This window comes from Rhinolophus hipposideros, assembly GCF_964194185.1.
Source record: "Rhinolophus hipposideros genome assembly, chromosome: X".
In the NCBI taxonomy this organism is placed as follows: Eukaryota; Metazoa; Chordata; class Mammalia; order Chiroptera; family Rhinolophidae; genus Rhinolophus; species Rhinolophus hipposideros.
The window spans coordinates 54,493,162-54,514,488 of NC_138046.1; the positions used below are offsets into that span (position 1 = coordinate 54,493,162).

The window sequence follows — 21,327 nt, forward strand, 5'->3', positions numbered from 1 at the left end:
ATGTACTCAGTACCTCCACTGATCCACTCAGCAGTCTGTGAGGCAAGTTTTAACCTCATTTCAGATGACAAGGCTGACCCTCACAGACTTGGACCTGTTATAACCACCAGGTTGATTCCTCTAAGCTATGATCCCTAGAGGTAATGTGTTTTATTAATACTTACCATTTTACATTCTGACAAGAATTTCAAGTGTCTTTATTACCTCATCAGCTCACTGAACATTTCAATTGTTTACCATGTACTGATTTCTAGGTTTCTTTTTTATTATAACAAACATAATCCATATCCTTTAGGAAAAAGTGATGAGCGACAAAAGCAAAGAAAAAGAATCAGTGGAGCCACGGGACGGTAGTGGACCCAGGAGAAGGGGCCTCAGTGCCCATTGACATGGTTCCAAATAGGGGACAACCTGGGGATGGGCACGCCTACCAAGGAATGGCATGGAGGTGCCTAACCATCAGGTGATTGCACTCATTCTGAGGACAGGCAAGACCTATTTTGGGCCACCATAGAGGAATCGCCTCTTCTTTTCAGTGTACACACTTTCGGGGTTTTCTCTGTGCACAAATGCATTAGGCAAACAATGTTTTTACAAAAATGGGCTGATACCGTATATGCAGTTCTGAAAACATTTTTCTTTGTTATTTTACAAAGTACCATGAACATCTCTTCCATGCACATGGGTGGAAATCCCCTACTGAAACAGTGCTGTAGTTGGATCAAAAGGCTACTGGCAACAAGAGTGACACCTAAAGCAAACTATCAGCTTAAGGTTAAAGCACATGGCCTGGCAAATGCCTGCCAGGGAAAGCAGGGTCGGCAATATTCTCATCAGAGAAATCTGAATTGAAGGCCGAGGGTGTTAAACATATGGGATATCATGTAAGTCCCTTTGGCCCCTTCCTCCGCCCTTCACTCCCCTGACACCCCGTTGGCCCTTTGGGGAGAATGGATCCTGCACATCTCTTTGCATCCAATGAAAACCACCCATTTTTTGTTTTTTCCTTAGTTCTTCCTGAGCCCTTGACACATCGCCACATTCTCTCATCTCCTCACTGCCCACATGCCTTTCCTGTAAGTCCTCCTGATAGTCCTTGGGGGAATCGTCTGTCCCCCTGTCTGTTTTTCGTTTCGCTTTCCGAGGCACATAATCTTCAGCCGGGCGCTTCTCGGCAGCCCACGGCTCACTCCCTGGCTTTGCCTGGGGTTCTGACTTGCCCTCACCACGTGCTTTTCCCTCATCTTCAGACTTGCCCTGCTTTTCTTGCTTCCCCGCATCATCTGGCTGTCCCTGGTCCTGGAGCTGTCCCTCATGTTCTGGCTTCCCCTCCACTTCAGGCTTTTCTTCCTCATCTGACTTTCCTTCATCTTCTGTATTTTCTTCATCTTCTGGCTTTCCTTCGTTTTCATTGTAGAGTCTTTCCATGTTGAGATGTCCCCTCCTTTTCCTGTCCTGGGGGGTGGGGTGGGGGTAAAAGGAGACAAAGAGGAGACAAGGAAGACTGAAGGCTGGGATGTGAAATGTACAGGTGCCAGATAGTACTGGCATCTCGCCCCTTGTCAGGGTTCCCCTCACCTGGCCTTCTGCCACCCTTTCCATCACCATTCCTTCCACACACGTGAGCCAACCGTTTCCCTAGCAGGCCCTACCACCTTCTGTACTGTCCTTCGGGGTGGTGGGGTGTGTGTATGTTGTATGTGGAGGTGGGATGGGCAGGGGCCCTCAAATTCTGCCCAAGCTGTGCCCTCCACACTCCCCCTCAGTCTGTGTCCAGTGCCTCCCCCGCTTTCACTGACCTGCAGGAATTCTGACAGGTTCCTCCTTCTTTTCTAGCCTTGCAAGTGCTGGTGACACACAGGCAGACCTGCAGATAGGAGACAGAGGCAGGGGCTGCGTGCTCAGTGGACTGAGAGCCCTTTCCTGAACTCGCACCTTCCATATTAAACATCCCCCCCCCTTCATCCCACACGCCAGTCATCATATCTGTTTTCAGGGCTCGGACACCAGCCGAGGACACCAGGATACTTTCCAAACTATTGGGCTCCTGTGTCCCCCTCCCCTGCAGGCAACCTGCCCCACCCCCACCCCCTTTTCGCGAAGGGCAATATTTCCTCATAGGCGCAGTGTGTGAGAGAGGGGTTATTCCCAGAACATGCCTACGTTTCACTGTCGCACTTTAGGGGGCGCCACCCCATTTTAGGCTCGAGAATGGATAGAGGGCACACGGTTGGGGAGCCGAGGAGGCGGCAGGGTCTCTAGCGGGGTGCTCCCTCCCCACCTGCCCATGCTTGCGCCTTGACCCCCTTGTCCCTAACCTCCGGACCCCTCGTTCTCCCCCCCTCCGATCCCCGCCCTGCTGCTCGCGGATCCTGCTCGCATCCACCCCCTCCCCTGCCCGGGCGCCGACAGCGCCCAACTGCACACTGACCTGTGGGCCGGAGGAGGCCCGCGCGTCCTCGTGCTCGCGGAAGCCCGCTCCCCGCTCGCCGGCCGCCTGGGCAGCTCAGGGAGCTGGGTCCACACGGGCGACGGGAGCAGTAGGCGCCAGGACGGCACCGCAGGGCGGGCGCCAGGTCTGCAGCCCACAAGGGCGCCCAGCCAGTCACGTGAGCGCCGCGTCACCCGAGCTCAGCCCCGGACCCGCTCCCCCTTACCCCCATCCCCGAGGACCCAGCAGGGGCGACCCGGGTGCGGGTGTGGTGGCAATGGAGGAGTCACCGAGAGAGCAGGAGGGGAGGCTTCCTGACCGCAGGTGCTGTGTTTACCTGGCACATCTCAAGTCCTCGCCCAGCATTCCTGTGAGATGCCCATTCTCGCCAGGTGTGGCTGCTGATCACAAGGAGGGTACCCGACTTCGCCAAGAGCGCTCAGCCACGGAGCCCCACAGCCGGCTTCCAACACCGGCTCTGCCTGACCCGAGCCCTGGCGGTGGTGCCCGCCAGGAAGCTGCGCGGCCACCTTGAGTAGCAGTATTCCTGGGCCTCCCCTCTTCTCAGTCCACATGTTCTCCCTCCCTGGGTGAGCTCTGTTCGTTTCCCTCTAAGACAGATGATTCCCAAATCTGTATCTCCAGGCTATTCCCTCCCCTGAGCCTCAGACCTGTTTTTGCTTTCCCACCAGCAGTATGATAGAGTACGTGTCCCTACACCCTTCCCAACATGTGACATACTTTTTAATTTTCACTAATATGATAGGTGAGAAGTAGTATGTCACTTTTATTTTGCATTTCTTTTTCTTCCCCCTTTCTTATGCCTCTCCCCCCCCACTCCGGTTCAAGCTGTTGTTTCAGTCTAGTTGTGTAGGGCACAGCTCCCTGGCCCACGCTGATATTATTAGGAGCCTTGTACGTCCCCAGGCGGAGGCAGTCAGGTCAGTCGTAGGCAGGCCGCTCACAACAGCTCCTGGCAGATCTCGCAGCTATCGGCGGCTCACGTTGGCCTCCGGCCACTCATGGCAGCACACGGTAGCCCACAGCAGCACACAGCTCCCCCACGACAGCGTGTGCCAACCTCTGGCTGCTCATGGCAGCCCAGCTCCAGGGAGAGCTGTTGTTCACAATCTTAGCTGTAGAGTACGCAGCTCACTGGCCCATGTGAGAATTGAACCGGCGACCTCAGCTCTAGGAGCACAGCGCTGGAGCCCCCAGGCTGGCCCTCCCATTTCTACTTAATAATAATTTTAGTATCATAAATTGTTCATGTCCTTTCCACATTCTTCTGTTGGGTTGTTGGTCCTTCTCCCCTCGTTTTTCAAGTATTCTTTCTACATTAACTATATTAGGCCTTCATCTGTTGTATACGTTGCAAATTACGTTGCAAATATTTACTTCCAGTTAGTTGCTTTTTGACTTTGGTGTATTTCTGCCAGACATTTAAAAAAGTAGTCAAATTTATCATACTTTTCTTTTACATCATCTAGATTTTGATTCATAGTTAAGAGCTCTTTTGCTGCATGAGGTCAAAGAGGAATTTACCTGTTTTCTTTCAGTACTCACATAGTTAACTGTATTCTGTGCTTAAGGAACAAACCGGTGCCAAACTGAGTTGAACCTAGAGCAGACTCAATGCACTGGAGTAACAAAAATCAACACTCAAGGCTCATTAACGGGGAAGGTTTCCTAACAAACCATCACCCTTACGATGAGGGGAACCTGAAATGTTTCACTTTACGGATAATTGTAAACTGGAAATAAGCTAGCCCTCACGAAGTCTTTTTGCTTGGCTTTGCAACATCTAGGTGGACTAGTCAACTTTAAGCTTTGAACATAGATCATGGTGGTTCTAGACAGGAAGTACCATTATGGGCCGACCAATGCAAACAAAATCTCTGGAGTAAGATTCCCTCATCCTAGTCCTCAAATTATTTCAATAAACAATTGTTCAAGTACAATGCCGACACACAAAGATAACTCGAAACACACACAAAAAGGCATCATTAAGTAAGAAGCAGTAGACACAACAGACAACACAAACAAATCCATTAGCCTTGAATTATCAGATAGACTATTAAAACCACAATGCTTAGTGTATTCAGATAAATAAAACCCAATCTTGAAAATTTCAGTAGGGAACTAGAAACCAGAAAAAGTGGGGGTAAAAAAAGGAAATCCTAAAACTAAAAAATAACTTAGCTGAAATCAGAAACTCAATGGATAACTTTAACAGCAGATTAGAAACAACTCGAGAGAATTAAAGAACTAGAAATTATGTTCTGAAGGAACTATCCATAGGCTCCACAGGTAGTCAAAAAGATGGAAAATACATTATAACCCAGCAATTCCACTTCTGGGTATCTATCCAAAGAAATCCAAAACACTAATTTGAAAAAATATATGCACTCCTATGTTTATTGCAGCGCTATTCACAATAGCCTAGATATAGAAACAACCGAAATGCCCACCAATAGACGACTGAATAAAGAAACTATGGTACATTTATACAATGGAGTATTACTTGGCCATAAAAAAGAATGAAATCTTACCATTTGCAACAACACGGATGGATGTTGAGAATATTATGCTAAGTGAAATAAGTCAGACTGAGAAAGACAAATACCACTTCATCTCACTTATATGTGGAATCTAAAGAACAGAATAAATGAGCAAACAAAACAGAAATAGACTCAAGAGATACAGAGAAAGAAACTGTTGGTTGCTAGATGGGGGAGGGGATGGGTGAGAAGCTGAAGGGATTAGTAGCCACAATGTAGTCATGGGGATATGAAATACAATATGGGGAATACAATCAACAATGTTGTAAAGTTTATGAAAGGTACCAGATGGGCACTAGATTTATGGGGGGATCACTTCATAGACTGTGTAGATGTCTGACCACTGCGCTATACATGTGAAGCTGAAGTAGAATAATATTGTATGTCAACTATAAATAGAGGGTGCCAAAAAACTGTACACACATTTTAAGAAAGGAAAACTATTAAAATTGTAATACTCAATATATACCGGTAACAAAAGATGAATACAAGTCATGTATGACTTCTGCAATTACAAGAGGTGCTCAAAATGGTTACCATCAGCGTTCAGAAACTTCTGATTATGGTGAACTACTGCTTGAGCAACATTGACCAAAATGTCCACTTGTATACATTCTTTGGCACCCCCAGGGTGTGTGTGTGTGTGTGTGTGTATTATGTATATATGTATGTGTCTGTAGTCACAGGATGTGGAGTTTAGCATAAGGAATATAGTCAATGGTATTGTAACAGCTATATACGATGTCAGAGGGGTAGTAGCTTGGGGGAGACTATTTCTTTGTGAGGGGTGTAAATATCTAACTGTTACATTGCTTTGTACACCTGAAAATAACTAAAATTAAAAGATGGAAATAATTAAAAATAATTTTTTAAAAAGACAGAAAATACAGATGTTTGAAGGAGAACTGACTCTGGGTGGTGAACACACAATGGGATTTATAGATGATGTAATACAGAATTGTACACCTGCAATCTATGTAATTTCACTAACAATTGTCACCCCAATAAATTAAAAAAAAAAAAAGAAATTACAGATGGGAGGGTATAATAAGGTCTAACATGTTTAATTGAAGTTCTGAAAGGAAACGAGAAATAGAATTGTTCAGAGGCAATATTTGAAGATGTAATGGCAGATAATTTTTTCAGAACTGATGAAAAACATTGATCCATAGGTCCAAGACGTCCAACATATCCCAAACAGGATAAATAAAAAGAAACTCACACACAGATGTGTAACAGTAAACTTGCAGAGAATCAAAGACAGAGAAAATCATAAAAGTAGCCAGAAAGAATAGAGTATGCCTTGAAAGGAACAAAAGTTAGGCTGATTGCTGGCTTCTCAACAGCAACAATGGAAACATGAAGATGGTAAAATAATGTCTTTAGTGTCTTTGAAGAAAATAAATGCCAACCAAGAAATTGATAACCAGAAAAAATACTGGTTAGGGGGGTGGTAGCAGAGGGTAAACGGGGTCAAATATAGGTGATGGAAGGAGAACTGACTTTGCGTAGTGAACACACAATGTGATATATAGATTTATAATTATTCATTATTTTAAAAAAAACTTCAAAAATGAAGTTGAAATAAAGACCTTTACAAATAAACAAAAACAGAGTTTGCCAGCAGCAGGCATGAACCAAAGGAAATAAATACTAAATGCTACAGGGCATTTTCCAGATAACAAGAAAATGATCCAGGTAGAAGACTGGCAATGAAGGAATAAACAGCAATTAAAAGGATAAATATGTAAATTTACACCAATACTATATAAAACAATTATATTATCTTGTTAATTCATGTTGAAAAATAACATGAGTCAAGAGGGCTGGAGTAAAAGTATTTAAAGTTCGGGCATTATCTGGGGAGTGTATAGAATTATAACTTAATATTAGCCTTTGATAAGTCAAGACTATATGCTATAATTGCCAGATAACTATTAAAGAAGAATGAAAGAGCATAAAACGTCTAAACTAATAAAGGGGTAAAAATAAGAAAATAATAAATCCTAAAGAAGAGAAAACTAACAGCTCAGATAGTATATAGAAAGGAACTTGGTACAATGATTAATTTATACATACTTATATCAGTAAGTACATTACATGTAAATGGTTTACATGAAGCAATTAAAAGACAAATATTTTCAGACTGGAAAAAAACCCAACTACATACTGTTCACAAGAGACATGTCTGAAATATAAAGGTATATAAAGACTAAACATAAAAGTTTAGAAAAAATTATAATATGAAACCACTAACAAAAGAAAGCCATTATAGTTAAATTAATAACAAAGTAGACTTTAAAGCAGAATGCATTATAAGACATAAGGAGTATCATTTTATTATATTTTAAAATTTGTATGCACTTATTAACTTGACCTCAAAATAAATAAAACAAAATGTGACAGAACTACAAGGAGAAATAAAATCCTCCATTTCAGTGTTAACACTCCTACCTCTGTAACTGTGAAAATATTTAAAGTGCTGGGGGAAAAAAAAATCCTTCCAATTCTATATCCTTCAAAAGTGAAAGAGAAATAACATAAAGGCCTTTTCAGACAGACAAAAACTGTGGAATTCAGCATCAGCAAACCTTCCCTTCAAGAAATATTAAAAGATTTTCTCTAGGCAGAAGAAAAATGGTATAGGTAAGCAACTCAGATCTGTATAAAGGAAGAGCACTGGAATGGAATAAATTAATGTAAAATAAAGTATTTTCTTTTTCTTACTCTTAATTGATGTAAAAGGTAACTGTCTAATGTAATTATAGTAACACTGTGTTGCGTGATTGCAACATAAAGTGAAATAAATGACAAATACTCTGAAATAAGGCACTTATAAATATTCTGAAATAAGGTACTATAAATAAGTGAAACAGGAGAGTGTTACTTGAAAGTAAGCTTAGTTAAAACTGTATATTGTAAACTTGAGGGAAATCGCTAAAAAAAGTTTAAAAAGAAATTTAATCCAAATATATCAAGAATCATTTTAAATGTGAATGGTCTCAACACCCCAATTAAAGACAAAAATTGTCAGAATATTACTCAGCCATATGATGAAATACTGCCATTTGTGACAACATGGATGGATCCTGAGATTATTGTGCTAAGCGAAATACGTTCAGACAGAAAAAGTTGAGAACTTCACTCTATGTGGGACATAAAACTTAAAGCAATAAATGAACAAGACAAATAAAGAAACAAGAACTCCTAGGCACAGACAACAGTTTAGTGGTTACCAGAGGGTAAAGGGGGGCTGTGGTAGAAGAGAGTAAAGAGGGTCAAATATATGGTGATGGAAAGAGAATTGACTCTGGGTGGAGAGCACACAATGCAATACATAGATGATATATTACAGAAATGTACACTTGAAACCTATATAATTTTAGTAACAATGTCACCCCAATAAATTTAATAAAAATTAATTTAAAAAATTGTCAGTGGATTTAAAAAATAACTAATTGTGTACAAGGAGCCCACTTTAAAGACTCTGAGAAGTTAGAAGTAAAGCAATGGAGAAAAGATATACCATATTACACTAATCAAAAGAAAGCTGGACAAAAAAAGAAAGATGAGGTAGATACATTTCAGGCAAAGCAGATCAGAACAAAAAAAAAATTATCAGAGATAAAGATGCACTATATAGTGATAAAAGGATCAATTTTGAAAAACATACATAATAATCCTAATCATGACACATGAAGCAAAAAATGACAGAACTGAAAGGAGAAACAGACAAATCCATTATTAGAGTTGCCAACTTCAACACCACCCAGTAATAGGTAGCTAAGGCAAGAGTATAAACAAGGATATAATAAATCTGAATAGCACCATCAATCAACTTGTCTTATTGAAATGTATAGAACATTCCACTGAACATTAGAACACTTTTTTTTTTCAGCTCAAACAGAATATTCACCAAGAGTGCATATTCTGGGCCATAAAATGCACCTTAACAAATTTAAAAGAATAGAAATCATTAAAAAGTATGCTCTCAACGGAATTAAACTAGAAATCAATAAAACAGATGGAAAACCCAAATATTTGAAAACTAACACACTTATGTGTGTAAATGTAAAAATACTTATAACTAAATGAAAACACAACATATCAAAATTTTAGGGATGTACCAAAAGTAGTGCATAAAGGGAAATTTCTAGCTTAAATGCATATATGAGAAAAGAAAGATCTAACATCAATAACCTAAGTTTTCCCCTTAGGAAACTAAAAGAAGAATAATTTTAACCTAGAGCAAGCAGAAGAAAAGAAATAGAGGAGAAACCAATGAAAGTGAAAACTGAGAAAACCAACAGAACCAAAAACCGGTCATTTGAAAAGAAATAAAATTGATAAATCTCTTGCACAAGTAACCAAAAAAAAGAAAGAAGACCCTAATTAACAATATCAGAAATGGTTATCTAATAACCTGTACTTAATCATTTCAATTTTCTTTCAACCAGGATATCTATACTGGTACATATTAGCAGAGATGAGCTCATATTTCATGATTTCATCAAGTAATGCTACCAGTTTCTCCTTTTTTTCCATTTTACTGAAGGAGGTATGTAATTTAGGTAGTCATGCGATTGTCTTTGGAAGGGGTAATTAAAAAACTGTAACATCCTTTGTTAAAAATGTTCACATTCTAGTATTATCAGTACATTCTCTGAAACAAATTGGTTATTTTTCAAAAAAATATCAGAAATGAAAGTAAGGTTATCACTCCTGATCCCATGGACATTAAGAAGATAATGTAGAGACGTCATCAAAATGGCGGTGTGAGGTAAGCCTCTGTAAATCCCCCCTGGAATTTACAACAAATCTAACAACTATAACACCACAAAGGACTCCTTGCACAGCAGACAGGCAAGATGAAGACACCCACTACTGAATTCACCTTAAGGTGGGCGAATCACGCGAGCGGGAGAGGAGGGAAGGGAGAAGTGCGGAGACGGAGGACGCAGACCTAGCTCAGTGCTCGGAGCTCACTGCATCCCAGAACTACTGCAGCTGCGGGAGAGGGAAGAACTCGGACTGCTAGGGCTCCGTTGATGGCCCACAGGGCTGAGGGGGCAGCATATAACACGGCTGAAACCAACGCTCACGGCAGAGACCTCAGAGAAAAGACTGAGGGAAGAAGGCTGAAAACAGTAGTTTAAGCCCTCACTGCCCAGCAGAGAATGGAAGCCTTAGGCACTGAGACTAGCCGCACCCTCCCTACCCTCCCAGAGCTCGCCCCACCCCCACCTGCCCAGTGCTAGAAATGGAACAGTAGCAGTGTCAGATCAAAAGAACAGAATATTTGCTGTTCGGAGAACTGTGGTCCTCAGACACAGATTCGCAGCCCTACTGTTTCTGGCAAAGGGGAGGGAGCTGTGGAAGCAGGACAGGCTGTGGTGTTGGGCGCCGCCATTGCTCTGGGCCACCTCTCACAACTCACACCGGCCCTGGCCCCACCTATCTGGGCGGATCCCTGCAGAAGTAAACAGATCCCTGCTGAAACACACAGGCTCTGAATCGGGTGCAGGAAGAGCTTTGGAACTTCAAAAGTTCTCCACATACCCACATGGACACTGCGCCCTGTGACCAAGGCGAACTGTTAACAGAGGAGAAGCCCATCTCCCAGGCAATCACCCCATCATGTGAGAAACTGGAATAGTGCAGAGCAAACACTGCACTACAGTGTGAGAGAGAAAAAAAACGAGTGCAGTAGGAGACAAAATAAAACATACTACCAATAAGTACTGGAAAACAAAAGAAACACCTCTTCCTATCATCCTGTTGCAGAAGCCACTCCTGTAGATATCTAGGAAGAGAAATAATAAATCATTAATTGCCATGAATAACCAAGGCAACAGACAGCTCAGAAAGAAAGTGAAAAGTCTCTAGAAAAGGAACTTAAAGATATGGAAATATGTGACTTAAATGACAGAGAATACAAGATTGCAGTTCTGAAAAAACTCGACGAGATGCAAGAAAACGCAGAAAGGCAGTTTAATAAATGAACTCAGAAACACAAAGAACAACACGAACATTTTACGAAAGAGATTGAAATTTTAAAAAAGAACGAAATAGAATTTCTGGAGATTAAGAACTCAATAGAAGAAATTAAGAATGAAATAGCCAGCTTAGGTAGTAGAGTTGACAGATGGAGGAAAGTATCAGTGATATCGAAGATAGAAACCTGGAAATGAAACAGATGGAAGAAGAAAGAGACTTGAGACTTAAAAGAAATGAAAGAACTCTACAAGAACTTTCTGACTGCATCAGAAGGAGCAATATAAGAATAATGAGCATACCAGAAGGAGAAGAAAGAGAGAAGGGAACAGAGAATATTTTCAAACAAATCGTCGATGAGAAATCCCAAACTTGTGGAAAGAACTAGATCCACGAATCCTAGAAGCAAATAGAACACCTCATTACCTCAATGCCAACAGGCCTTCTCCAAGGCATATTGTATTGAAGCTGTCTAAAAACAACAACAAAGAAAGAATCCTCAAGGCAGCCAGGGAAAAGAAGATGGTAACCTACAAACGAAACCCCATTTATGGCCACAGTTGGGGAGCACCGAAATATACCAAGCAACTACTAACAAAACTAAAGGGAGAAATTGACCGAAACATCATTAAATACATCGTTGACAGCTATGGATAGATCATCCAAACAGAAAATAAACAACGAAATAGCAGTCTTAAATGACACATTAGATGAAATGGACATCATTGACATATATAGAGTACTTCATCCTAAAACATCAGACTATACATTCTTTTCGAGTGTACATGGAACATTCTCAAGGATAGACCATATATTGGGACATAAAACCAGCCTCAGCAAATTTAAGAAGATTGAAATCATACCAAGCATATTCTCTGATCACAAGGGTTCGAAATTGGATACCAACTGCAAAAAGAAAGCAGGAAAAAACACAAACACATGGAGACTAAACAACATACTTTTAAAGAACAACTGGGTCAAAGAAGAAATTAGAGGAGAGATCAAAAGATATATAGAAACAAATGACAATGAAAATACATCCTACCAAAATTTTTGGAATGCCGCGAAAGCAGTTTTAACAGGGAAATTTATATCATTACAGGCCTATCTCAAGAAACAAGAAAAATGCCAAATAAATAACCTCATGTGACACCTTAAAGAACTAGAAAAAGAACAAGTGAAACCCAAGGTCAGCAGAAGAAAGGAAATAACAAAAATCAGAGCAGAACTAAATGAAATAGAGAACAAAAGGACAATAGAAAAAATTAATGTGACAAAGAGCTGGTTCTTTGAAAAGATTAACAAAATCGACAAACCCTTGATGAGACTCACTAAGATAAAAAGACAGAGGACACTAATTAACAAAATCAGAAATAAAAACGGGGAAGTTATCAGACACCAGAGAAATACAAAGGATCATACAAGAATATTATGAAAGACTATATGCCACCAAATTCAATAACCTAGAAGAAATGGACAAGTTCTTAGAAACACATAGCCTTCCTAGGCTGAAGCATGAAGAACTGGAAAATCTAATATACCGATCACCAGTAATAAAATTGAATCTGTCATCCCAAACCTTCCCAAAAGCAAAAGTCCTGGACCAGATGGCTTCTCCAGTGAATTCTACCAAACCTTCAAACAGGATCTAATACCAATCCTGCTCAAACTCTTCCAAAAAATTGAAGAAGAGACAGTACTCCCTGAGTCATTTTATGAGGCCAACATTACCCTCATACCAAAACTTGGTAAGGACAACACAAAAAAGAAAACTACAGATCAGTATCTCTGGTGAATACAGAAGCAAAAATCCTAAACAAAATTCTAGCAAATCGAATACAACAATGCATTAAAAAGATTATTCATCACGACCAAGTGGGGTTCATCCCCGGGGCACAAGGATGGTCCAACATCTGCAAATCCATAAATATGATACACTACATAAACAAAACAAAGGACAAAAATCATATGATTATATCAATTGATGGAGAAAAAGCATTGGACAAGATACAACATCCATTTATGATTAAAACACTTAATAAAATAGGTATAGAGGGAAAATACCTTAACATAATAAAGGCCATATGTGAAAAACCCTCAGCTAATCTCATAATTAATGGTGAAAAACTGAAGCTCTTTGGCTCTACGTTTAGGAACACGACAGGGCTGTCCCCTATCACTTCTGCTTTTCAACATAGTATTGGAAGGCCTTGCCAAAGCAATCAGGCAAGAGAAAGAAATAAAAGGCAGCCAAATTGGGAAAGAAGAAGTTAAATAGTCACTCTTTGCAGATGACATGATGCTATATATAGAAAACCCTAAAGACTGCACCAAAAAGGTATTAGAAACAATCAATGAATACAGTAAAGATGCAGGCTACAAAATCAACGTACAAAAGTCCATTGCATTCCTATATATTAACAATGAAATCTCAGAAAAAGAAATACAAAAAACAATTATTTTTGCCATTCCAACAAAAAGAATAAAATACCTAGGAATAGACTTAACCAAGGATGTGAAAGACGCATATGCTGAAAACTATAAGACATTTTTAAAAGAAATTGAGGAAGACACAAAGAAATGGAAAGACATTCCGTGCTCATGGACTGGAAGAATCAACATAGTTAAAATGGCCATATTACCCAAAGCAATAAACAGATTTAATGCAATCCCCATCAAAATCCCAATGGCATTTTTTAAAGAAATAGAATGAAAAATCATCACATTTGTTTGGAACCGCAAAAGACCCCAAATAGCCAAAGCAATCTTAAGAAAAAAGAACAATACTGGAGGTATCACACTCCCTGACTTTAGCTTGTACTATAGGGCTACAATAATCAAAGAAGCACGGTATTGGCAGAAAAACAGACGCATAGACCAATGGAATAGAACCGAGAACCCAGAAATAAAACCACATAAATATAGAGAGGTAATTTTTGACAAAGAAGCAAAAACATGCAATTGAGAAAAGACAGCCTCTTCAATAAATGGTGCTGGGAGAATTGGATAGCCACGTGGAAAGGAATGAAACTGGACTGCTATCTCTCACCATGTACCAAAATTAATTTAAAATGGATCAAATACTTAAGCATAAGACCTGACACAATAAACTGCATAGAAGAAAACATCGGTACTAAACTTATGCACCTTGGATTCAAAGAGCATTTTATGAATTTGACTCCAAAGGCAAGGGAAGTAAAAGCTAAAATAAACGAATGGGAGTATGTGAAACTTAAAAGCTTCTGCACAGCAAAAGAAACCATCGACAAAGAGGCAATCAACAGAATGGGAGAAGATTTTTGTAAACAGTACCTCCGATAAGGGGCTAATCTCCAAAATATACAAGGACTCATGAAACTCAACAGCAAAATACAAACAACCCAATTGAAAAATGGGTAGAGGACCTGAAGAGACATTTCTCCAAAGAGGACATACAAATGGCAAATAGACATATGAAAAACTGCTCAACATCACTAATCATCAGAGAAATGCAAATAAAAACCACAATGAGATATCACCTCTCCCTAGTCAGAATGGCTATCATCATCAAGACAAAGAGTAACAGGTGTTGGAGAGGCTGTGGAGAAAAAGTAACCCTCATACACTGTTGGTGGGAATGCAGACTGGTGCAGCTGTTATGGAAGGCAGTGTGGAGGCTCCTCAAAAAATTACGAATAGAATTACCATATGACCCAGCACTCCCTCTCCTGGGTATCTACCCAAAAAATCTGAAAACATTTATACATAAAGACACGTGTGCTCCAATGTTCATTGCAGCTTTGTTTATGGTGGCCAAGACATGGAAACAACCAAAACGTCCTTTGATAGATGAATGGATAAAGAAGTTGTGGTATATATACACAGTGGAATACTATTTGGCAGTAAGAAAAGATGATATAGGAACATTTGTGACAACCTGGTTGGATCTTGAGAGTATAATGCTAAGCGAAATAAGTCAGACAGAAAAAGCAGAGAACCATATGATTTCATTTATATGTGGTATATAAACCAAAAACAACAAAAGAACAAGACAAACAGATGAGTAACAAAAACTCATAGACACAGACAATAATTTAGTGGTTACCAGAGGGTAAGGGGGTGGGGGGAGGGAGATGAGGGTAAGGGGGATCAAATACATGGTGATGGAAGGAGAACTGACTCTGGGTGGTGAACACACAATGGGATTTATAGATGATGTAATACAGAATTGTACACCTGAAATCTATGTAACTTTACCAACAATTGTCACCCCAATAAACTTTAATTTTAAAAAATAGAAGATAATGAAGGAATGCTATGAACCACTCTATGCCTACATATTTGATAACTACATGAAATGGACCAATTCTCTGAAAGATACAAAGTACTAAAAGTCACACAAAGAGAAAAAGATAACTTGAGTATATCTGGATCTATTAAAGAAATTGAATCAATAATTAAAAACCTTCCAAAGATAAATATCACCAGGACCAAATTGTACCAAACATTTATTTATCACTAGTGAACATTTAGAAATCACCAGTGAATTCTCCCAACTATTTAAGGAAGCAATACCAAATCTCCACAATCTCTAAATAGATTCTGTGAGGCCAATATTACCCTAATTCCAAAACCAAATAAAAGACATCACAAGAAAGTAAAACTATAGACCAATCTCTCATGAATAGATACAAAATCCTCAACAAAATATTAGCAAATAGAATCAAACAATATATTAAAAATTGTACACTCAACAGTGGAACTTATTCTAGGTTTGCAGGCCTGATTCAACATTTCAAAATTAACAATATAATCTACCACTTTAACAGACTAAAGAAAAATCAGATGATCTTATCATTTGATGTATAAAAAGCATTTGACAGAATATAACACCCATTCATGATAAAAGCTGTCAAACTAGAATTAGAGAATTAGAGGGCAACTTCCTCAACTTGATAAAATATATATACATAATCTACAAGAAGCCTACAATTAGTATCATACTTAATGGTGAGAAAGAGGACACTTCACCGTAAGAGCAAGAACAAATCAAGATGTCCTTTCTCACTGTTGCTATTAAACATCTTACTGGAAGTCCTAGCTAGTTCATTAAGACCAAAAAGGAAATAAAACATACACAGATCAGAATGGAGGCAATAAAACTGTATCTATTTGCAGATGACATGATTATCTGTAGAAAATGCCAGAGGCCTGACAAACTCCTGGCCACTGGGTCACAGTATGTAAGGTTAATATACAAAAGTCAACTGCTTTCCTGCATACCAGCAATGAACAATTGGAATTTGTAATTTAAAAATACCATTTATAACAGCTCTCCCAAATGCAGAGTGTGACAGAAGAATATAAGTGTATTACAAATATGAAATAACTTCACTGAAAGGGATGGGGGAATAAGGTGCTGAGGTAACTTTGAAAATGAGTGGAGTCTGTAAGACTAAAGGCAAATTTTTCTCTATAAATGTATATAAAGATGTATGTGTGTGTATGTATATATATGTTATTATATGCCAATATATCTCCTTACTCTGTCAATTGAGAGGGCCTAGAAGCAATGATATCCCAATAGTAACAAATACACCTAGCACCCAGATCCTGGTTTTTAATACCATTCTCCAACTGAAGGTATCAGGGCTTCTTGGAAAAATGGCTTATTCTAGAACTTGGGTAGGAAATATGCAAGGTAAAACTAGAGCATCCTGTAGTGCCAGAAAAGTGTTATACACACACACACACACACACACACACACACACACACACACTCAGGATGAGGGGTATGTCAAATAGATACAAAAGCTTGAAAGACCTCCCAAAGGCCAAAGTTGCAACAACTTGAACAATGAAGACATATAGTGGTACTAGATTATAATCTGAAGTATAAAATAAATACTGATGAGTACATGCTGATATAAATTGAATACATTAATAAAGGGGGGGGAAGTCAAATAGCCTGTGCAGAATTCCAAATAAATTGTGTAGGTACTCCACCCTCAAAGAGGTGGAACACTCCACTCCTGAAGTGTGGACTGTGCACAGTAACTTTCTTCCAAATAACAGTATGGAAAGGGAGAACTAAGAGTAACTTAACCCTGAAGAATCCTGACAAACACTACCTCAGCCAGGTAACTAAAGTTAAGATCAACAGTGCCAAGTAATATTGATAGTATGTACCCTTTGTATGATGTGATGAGAATAGCAATTTACCTCTGTGGTCCTCTTCCCAAAAGCACTTAACGCCTGTGTAACCACAAGAAAAAAAATTAAGCAAACCAAAATTGTGGGACATTATACAAAATACCTGACCAGTACTTCTCAAGGGTGTCAAGGACATCAAAAACAGGGAAAGTCTGAGAAACTGTCACAGCCAAGAAGAGGGTAAGGAGGCATGACAACTAAACGGAAGCGATGGGATCCTGTAACAGAAAAAGAACATTAGGGACAAGCTAAAGAAATCTAAATGAAGTATGTACTTTGGTAATAACAATGTATCGATATTCATTCAGAATTGTAACAAAGGTACTACACTAACCTAAAATGTTACTAGATTGGTGACAAAGTAATTGCAGTTTTTGCAACTTTTTTAACCTTTTAAACTGCAATTACTTTTGCACTAACCTAATAACAAGGGGATATTGGGTATGGGGTACACAGAAACTCTATCATCTATGCAGTAATTCTGTAAATCTACAACTGTTTAAAATTAATTAAAAAAAACAGTACAAGCAAAGAAAAGACTAATGAAGAGCGGGGTGGAGGGGGAATCACAGATCTGTTGCAAGAGTAAGGCAGGGCAAATGGTAAGATGGATCTAGAGAACATTATGTTAAGCGAAATAAGTCAGAAAGAGAAAGACGAGTACCATATGATCTCACTTATATGCGGAATCTAAAGAAAAGAATAAGTGAATGAACTAATCAGAAACAGTTTTGGGGACAAAGAGGAAAAACTGAGGGTTGTTAGATGGGCAGAGGGGTGGGGATAAGGGGGAAGGTGAGGGGATTAGAAAACAGTCGGTAACCACAAAATGGCCTCAGGGTTTTTGAAAAATAATTTGGGGAATGTAATCAATAATGTAAAGATTTTGTAGGGTATCTGATGGACACAGGTCCCATCTGGGAGACCACCTCAGGGAAGATGTAGATGCTTGATCAATGTACTGTACACCTGAAGCTGAACAATAATGAATGCCAACTATAATTTTATATTTAAAAAAAAAAAGAGTAAGGCAGGGCTTAACAGGAATTTCCTGGGAGACAACTCCTCCTAAGAAAAAAGTCAGCAGACAAGAAATTAACAGGTGAGAATAGCATAGCATCAGATTTTTCTCCTGGCTCAATCTCCAATCCAGTATCTAAATCTAGTGGAATGGCAAAAACACACATACCAACAAACAACTTGGAGTGTTTCATAAGAACTTTGTAAAATATCAAGGCCCAAGTGACAACTGGGTACTACCCACCCAAGTTAGGGTACCTCTATTGTAGGTAGAGAATTCTCCACTCTTCTGTTGAGATATTGTTGCTTTAGTCCATCAGGGTCTCCAGCCCACCAGTAGCAATGGAGGCATTAGGAGGGTACAGGACCCAGGAAAAGAGGCCGTGTCCAAGAGACATGGCATTACCCAGGAGAGTGGCACCCACCTCTCAGCTGTTTGGATTTCTTCCTGGACACAAGTGGGATCTCTCTCAAGCCCTCTATCAAATACAGGGAAGTTAGGGGTCCTGGTCCTACTAGTACAGGGGAGAGGTAGGAGGCAGCCCAACACAGCTCACACACTATCTCATCTGATCTCCACAGCCCTGGAAGGCAAGTTTTATCCCAATTCAGAGGACAAGACTGTCACTTGCAACAACCTATGTGTAACAACTGCCAAGTTGTTTCCTCCAGAACTTTGAGGCCCCGAAGTAATGCGTTTCACTTATCATTTCACGTCCTGATAACAGAATTTGTGTCTCCATTGCAGTCATAAGCTCACCGATCTGTTCTTCTGATTGCTTGGTATTGTTTTCCAATTTTTCCCTTATTTTTATGATAAAAGTAATCTGAACAAAAAAGAAAAAACACCCACAGATAACCAGTTAATCTTTTCGTAGACACAGCTTTCAGTGTTTTTTTCTGTACATAGATCACTAGGTAAATATTTTTGCAGTTTTATAAAAATGGACTGATGCCATATATATGGTTCTGGAAACTTTTTTTTTTAATTTTACAATGCACCATAGACATTTTTCCAGGCAATGGATGAAAATCTGCTACTGAAACATAGAGGGCTGCAGCTGGATAATAAGAGTGACACCTAAAGCAGAGTATTAGCATAAGGTTAAAGCCCAGGGCCTGGCAAATGCCTGCCCAAACACTACACAAAAGGTATGTCTTCAAAGCCCCTCTGTGGGGCCCTGCAGCCACCTCTGAGTTCCCTTGGGCCCCTCGGGTGGAAGGGGTCCTGTAAACTTTTTTTGCATCCACATAAACCCCCCCAATTTCTGTCTGGTTTTTTTCACCTCATCCTCTACCCTAGCCATCTCGTCAAATTCTCTTATCATCTCCTCATTGCTCAAATGCATATCATGAATGGCTTCCTTGTACTCCTTGAGGCATTGAGCCAGCCCCTTGTTGGTTTTTCTTTTGGCTTTCCTGGGTACATCATCCCCAGCTGGGCGCTTTCCTGCAGACCTTGGTTCGCTGGCTGGTTTTCCTTCTTCTTTTGGCTTTCCCTCATTCTCTGGTTCTCCTCCTTCTTTTGGTTTTTCCTGGCTCTCTGGCTTTCCCTCGCTCTCTAGCTTTCCCTCTTCTTTTGGCTTTCCCTCCTCTGGCTCTTCGTTATCTTTAAGTATTTCCTCATCTTCTGTCTTTCCCTTGTTTTCTATCTTTTCCTCATTTTCTAACTTCTTGTCTTCCAGAGAACCAGCTATTGCTGGCTTTCCCACATCCTATGGCTGTTCTTGGTTTTCCGTCTTTACTTGCTTCTCAGGCACTGCTTCATTTTCATTGCAGAGTTCTTCCATGTTAAGATATCCTCTCCTTTTCCTGTCCTGAGGGTGGGGTGGGGAGGAAGAGTAGACAAAGAGGAGACAAGGGAGACTAAAAGCTTGAGGGTGGAATGCAAGCCTGTGACACTAGCATCTTACCCCTCTTGCCCTCGTCAGGGTTCCCCTAACCTGGCTCAGTCCTACAAGTGTGCCTTCAGCCACCCTTTCCTCCACCATTCCTCCCACACACGTGAGCCAACCATGTCTCTGGCAGGCCCTGCCATTTTCTCTACGTTTGCTGGCGTGGTGGGAGTGCGTGTAAATGTGTTGGGAGGTGGGCAGTAGGGCCCCAAATTGTGCCAGGGCCGTACCCACCACACTCCCCACCCCTCTGAGTTCCTGTCCAAGTGCCCCCTCCTTCATTGACCTGCGGGATGTCTGGATAGCTTCCTCCTCCTTTTCCAGGCTAGCCGAGGGCTGAGAACAACAGTCACGCAGACCTGCAGATAGACAGGAGACAGGAGCTGGGCGTTCGATGGATGAACAGGGACTCAGGTCCCTTTCCTGAATCCTGGCCCTCCTCACCCAACGTTTCCCTCCCCCACCTCCTGCGCCCCCCGCACCCCAGACGCCATTTCTTTTCACGCCACTGGAGCCTGATCAGGATGTTTTCTACAATAATTTTGGATCTCTGCGTCCTTCTTCCCCGGAGGCAACTCGCCTCCCCACCCTCGAGGTCAACTTTTTTCTCTAAGCAAGGGGTGGGAGAGGCGGTTTATCTCCACTGTCTCACAGCTGGGGCGCCCCCCGGCTTCACCGTCTCCGGCTCCAAAGTGGACCGAGGGCAGCGAGAAGGAGATGCGGAGCAAGTGTACTTGGACGTGTCCGCTTTCCCCACCCTCCACCCATCGGCCGCTCGCTCCCCTTAGCCATTTCCCCACCGCCATCGGTATCTACACCCAGGCCGGCTTCCCTCGACCCTCGACCCCATCCCCAACCTTTCTCTTTTCCGCGCCCGTTCCTCCTCGCCCATTCCAGTTCCACAGGCAGCGACCAAGACCCTCGCACTGACCTGAAAGAACCTGGAGCAACAATTAGGAGCTCGCAGACGGCTCAGGGTCGGACAGCAGCGGAGGGCGGACACGGAGACTGGTGCCCACATCTGCGCCCCGGATGCACGTGAGCGTGCGTCACCCGAGCCCCGCCCCGCCCGCCCGCAAGCTGGCGTCTGCGGGGCGCGCATCCCCTCTCCAGCAGATCCTGCTCCATCTCTCGGGGTCCGTTTGTCCTTTACGTCTTCGTGAAAAGTTGGTCAAAGAAAGAATTTTAATAAAAACCGCGGATACTTTTTTTCTTCAATGGGTTGGGCGGCCCG

General features: G+C 41.1%; 2 protein-coding genes across 2 annotated transcripts; both read right to left on the reverse strand.

Annotated features, from left to right (window-relative positions):
* Positions 1-249: 249 nt before the first annotated feature.
* Positions 250-21,085, reverse strand: TCEAL3 (transcription elongation factor A like 3). The gene is given in 5 exon segments (XM_081042476.1): positions 250-944; positions 946-1,455; positions 1,800-1,867; positions 20,380-20,452; positions 21,025-21,085. Coding segments are annotated over 2 exon segments (513 nt in total). The 5' UTR covers positions 1,429-1,455; positions 1,800-1,867; positions 20,380-20,452; positions 21,025-21,085; the 3' UTR covers positions 250-914.
* On the reverse strand, positions 19,163-21,090 carry TCEAL4 (transcription elongation factor A like 4). The gene is given in 5 exon segments (XM_081042472.1): positions 19,163-19,438; positions 19,440-19,913; positions 19,917-20,015; positions 20,380-20,452; positions 21,025-21,090. Coding segments are annotated over 3 exon segments (645 nt in total). The 5' UTR covers positions 19,989-20,015; positions 20,380-20,452; positions 21,025-21,090; the 3' UTR covers positions 19,163-19,339.
* Between the last annotated feature and the right edge of the window lie 237 nt (positions 21,091-21,327).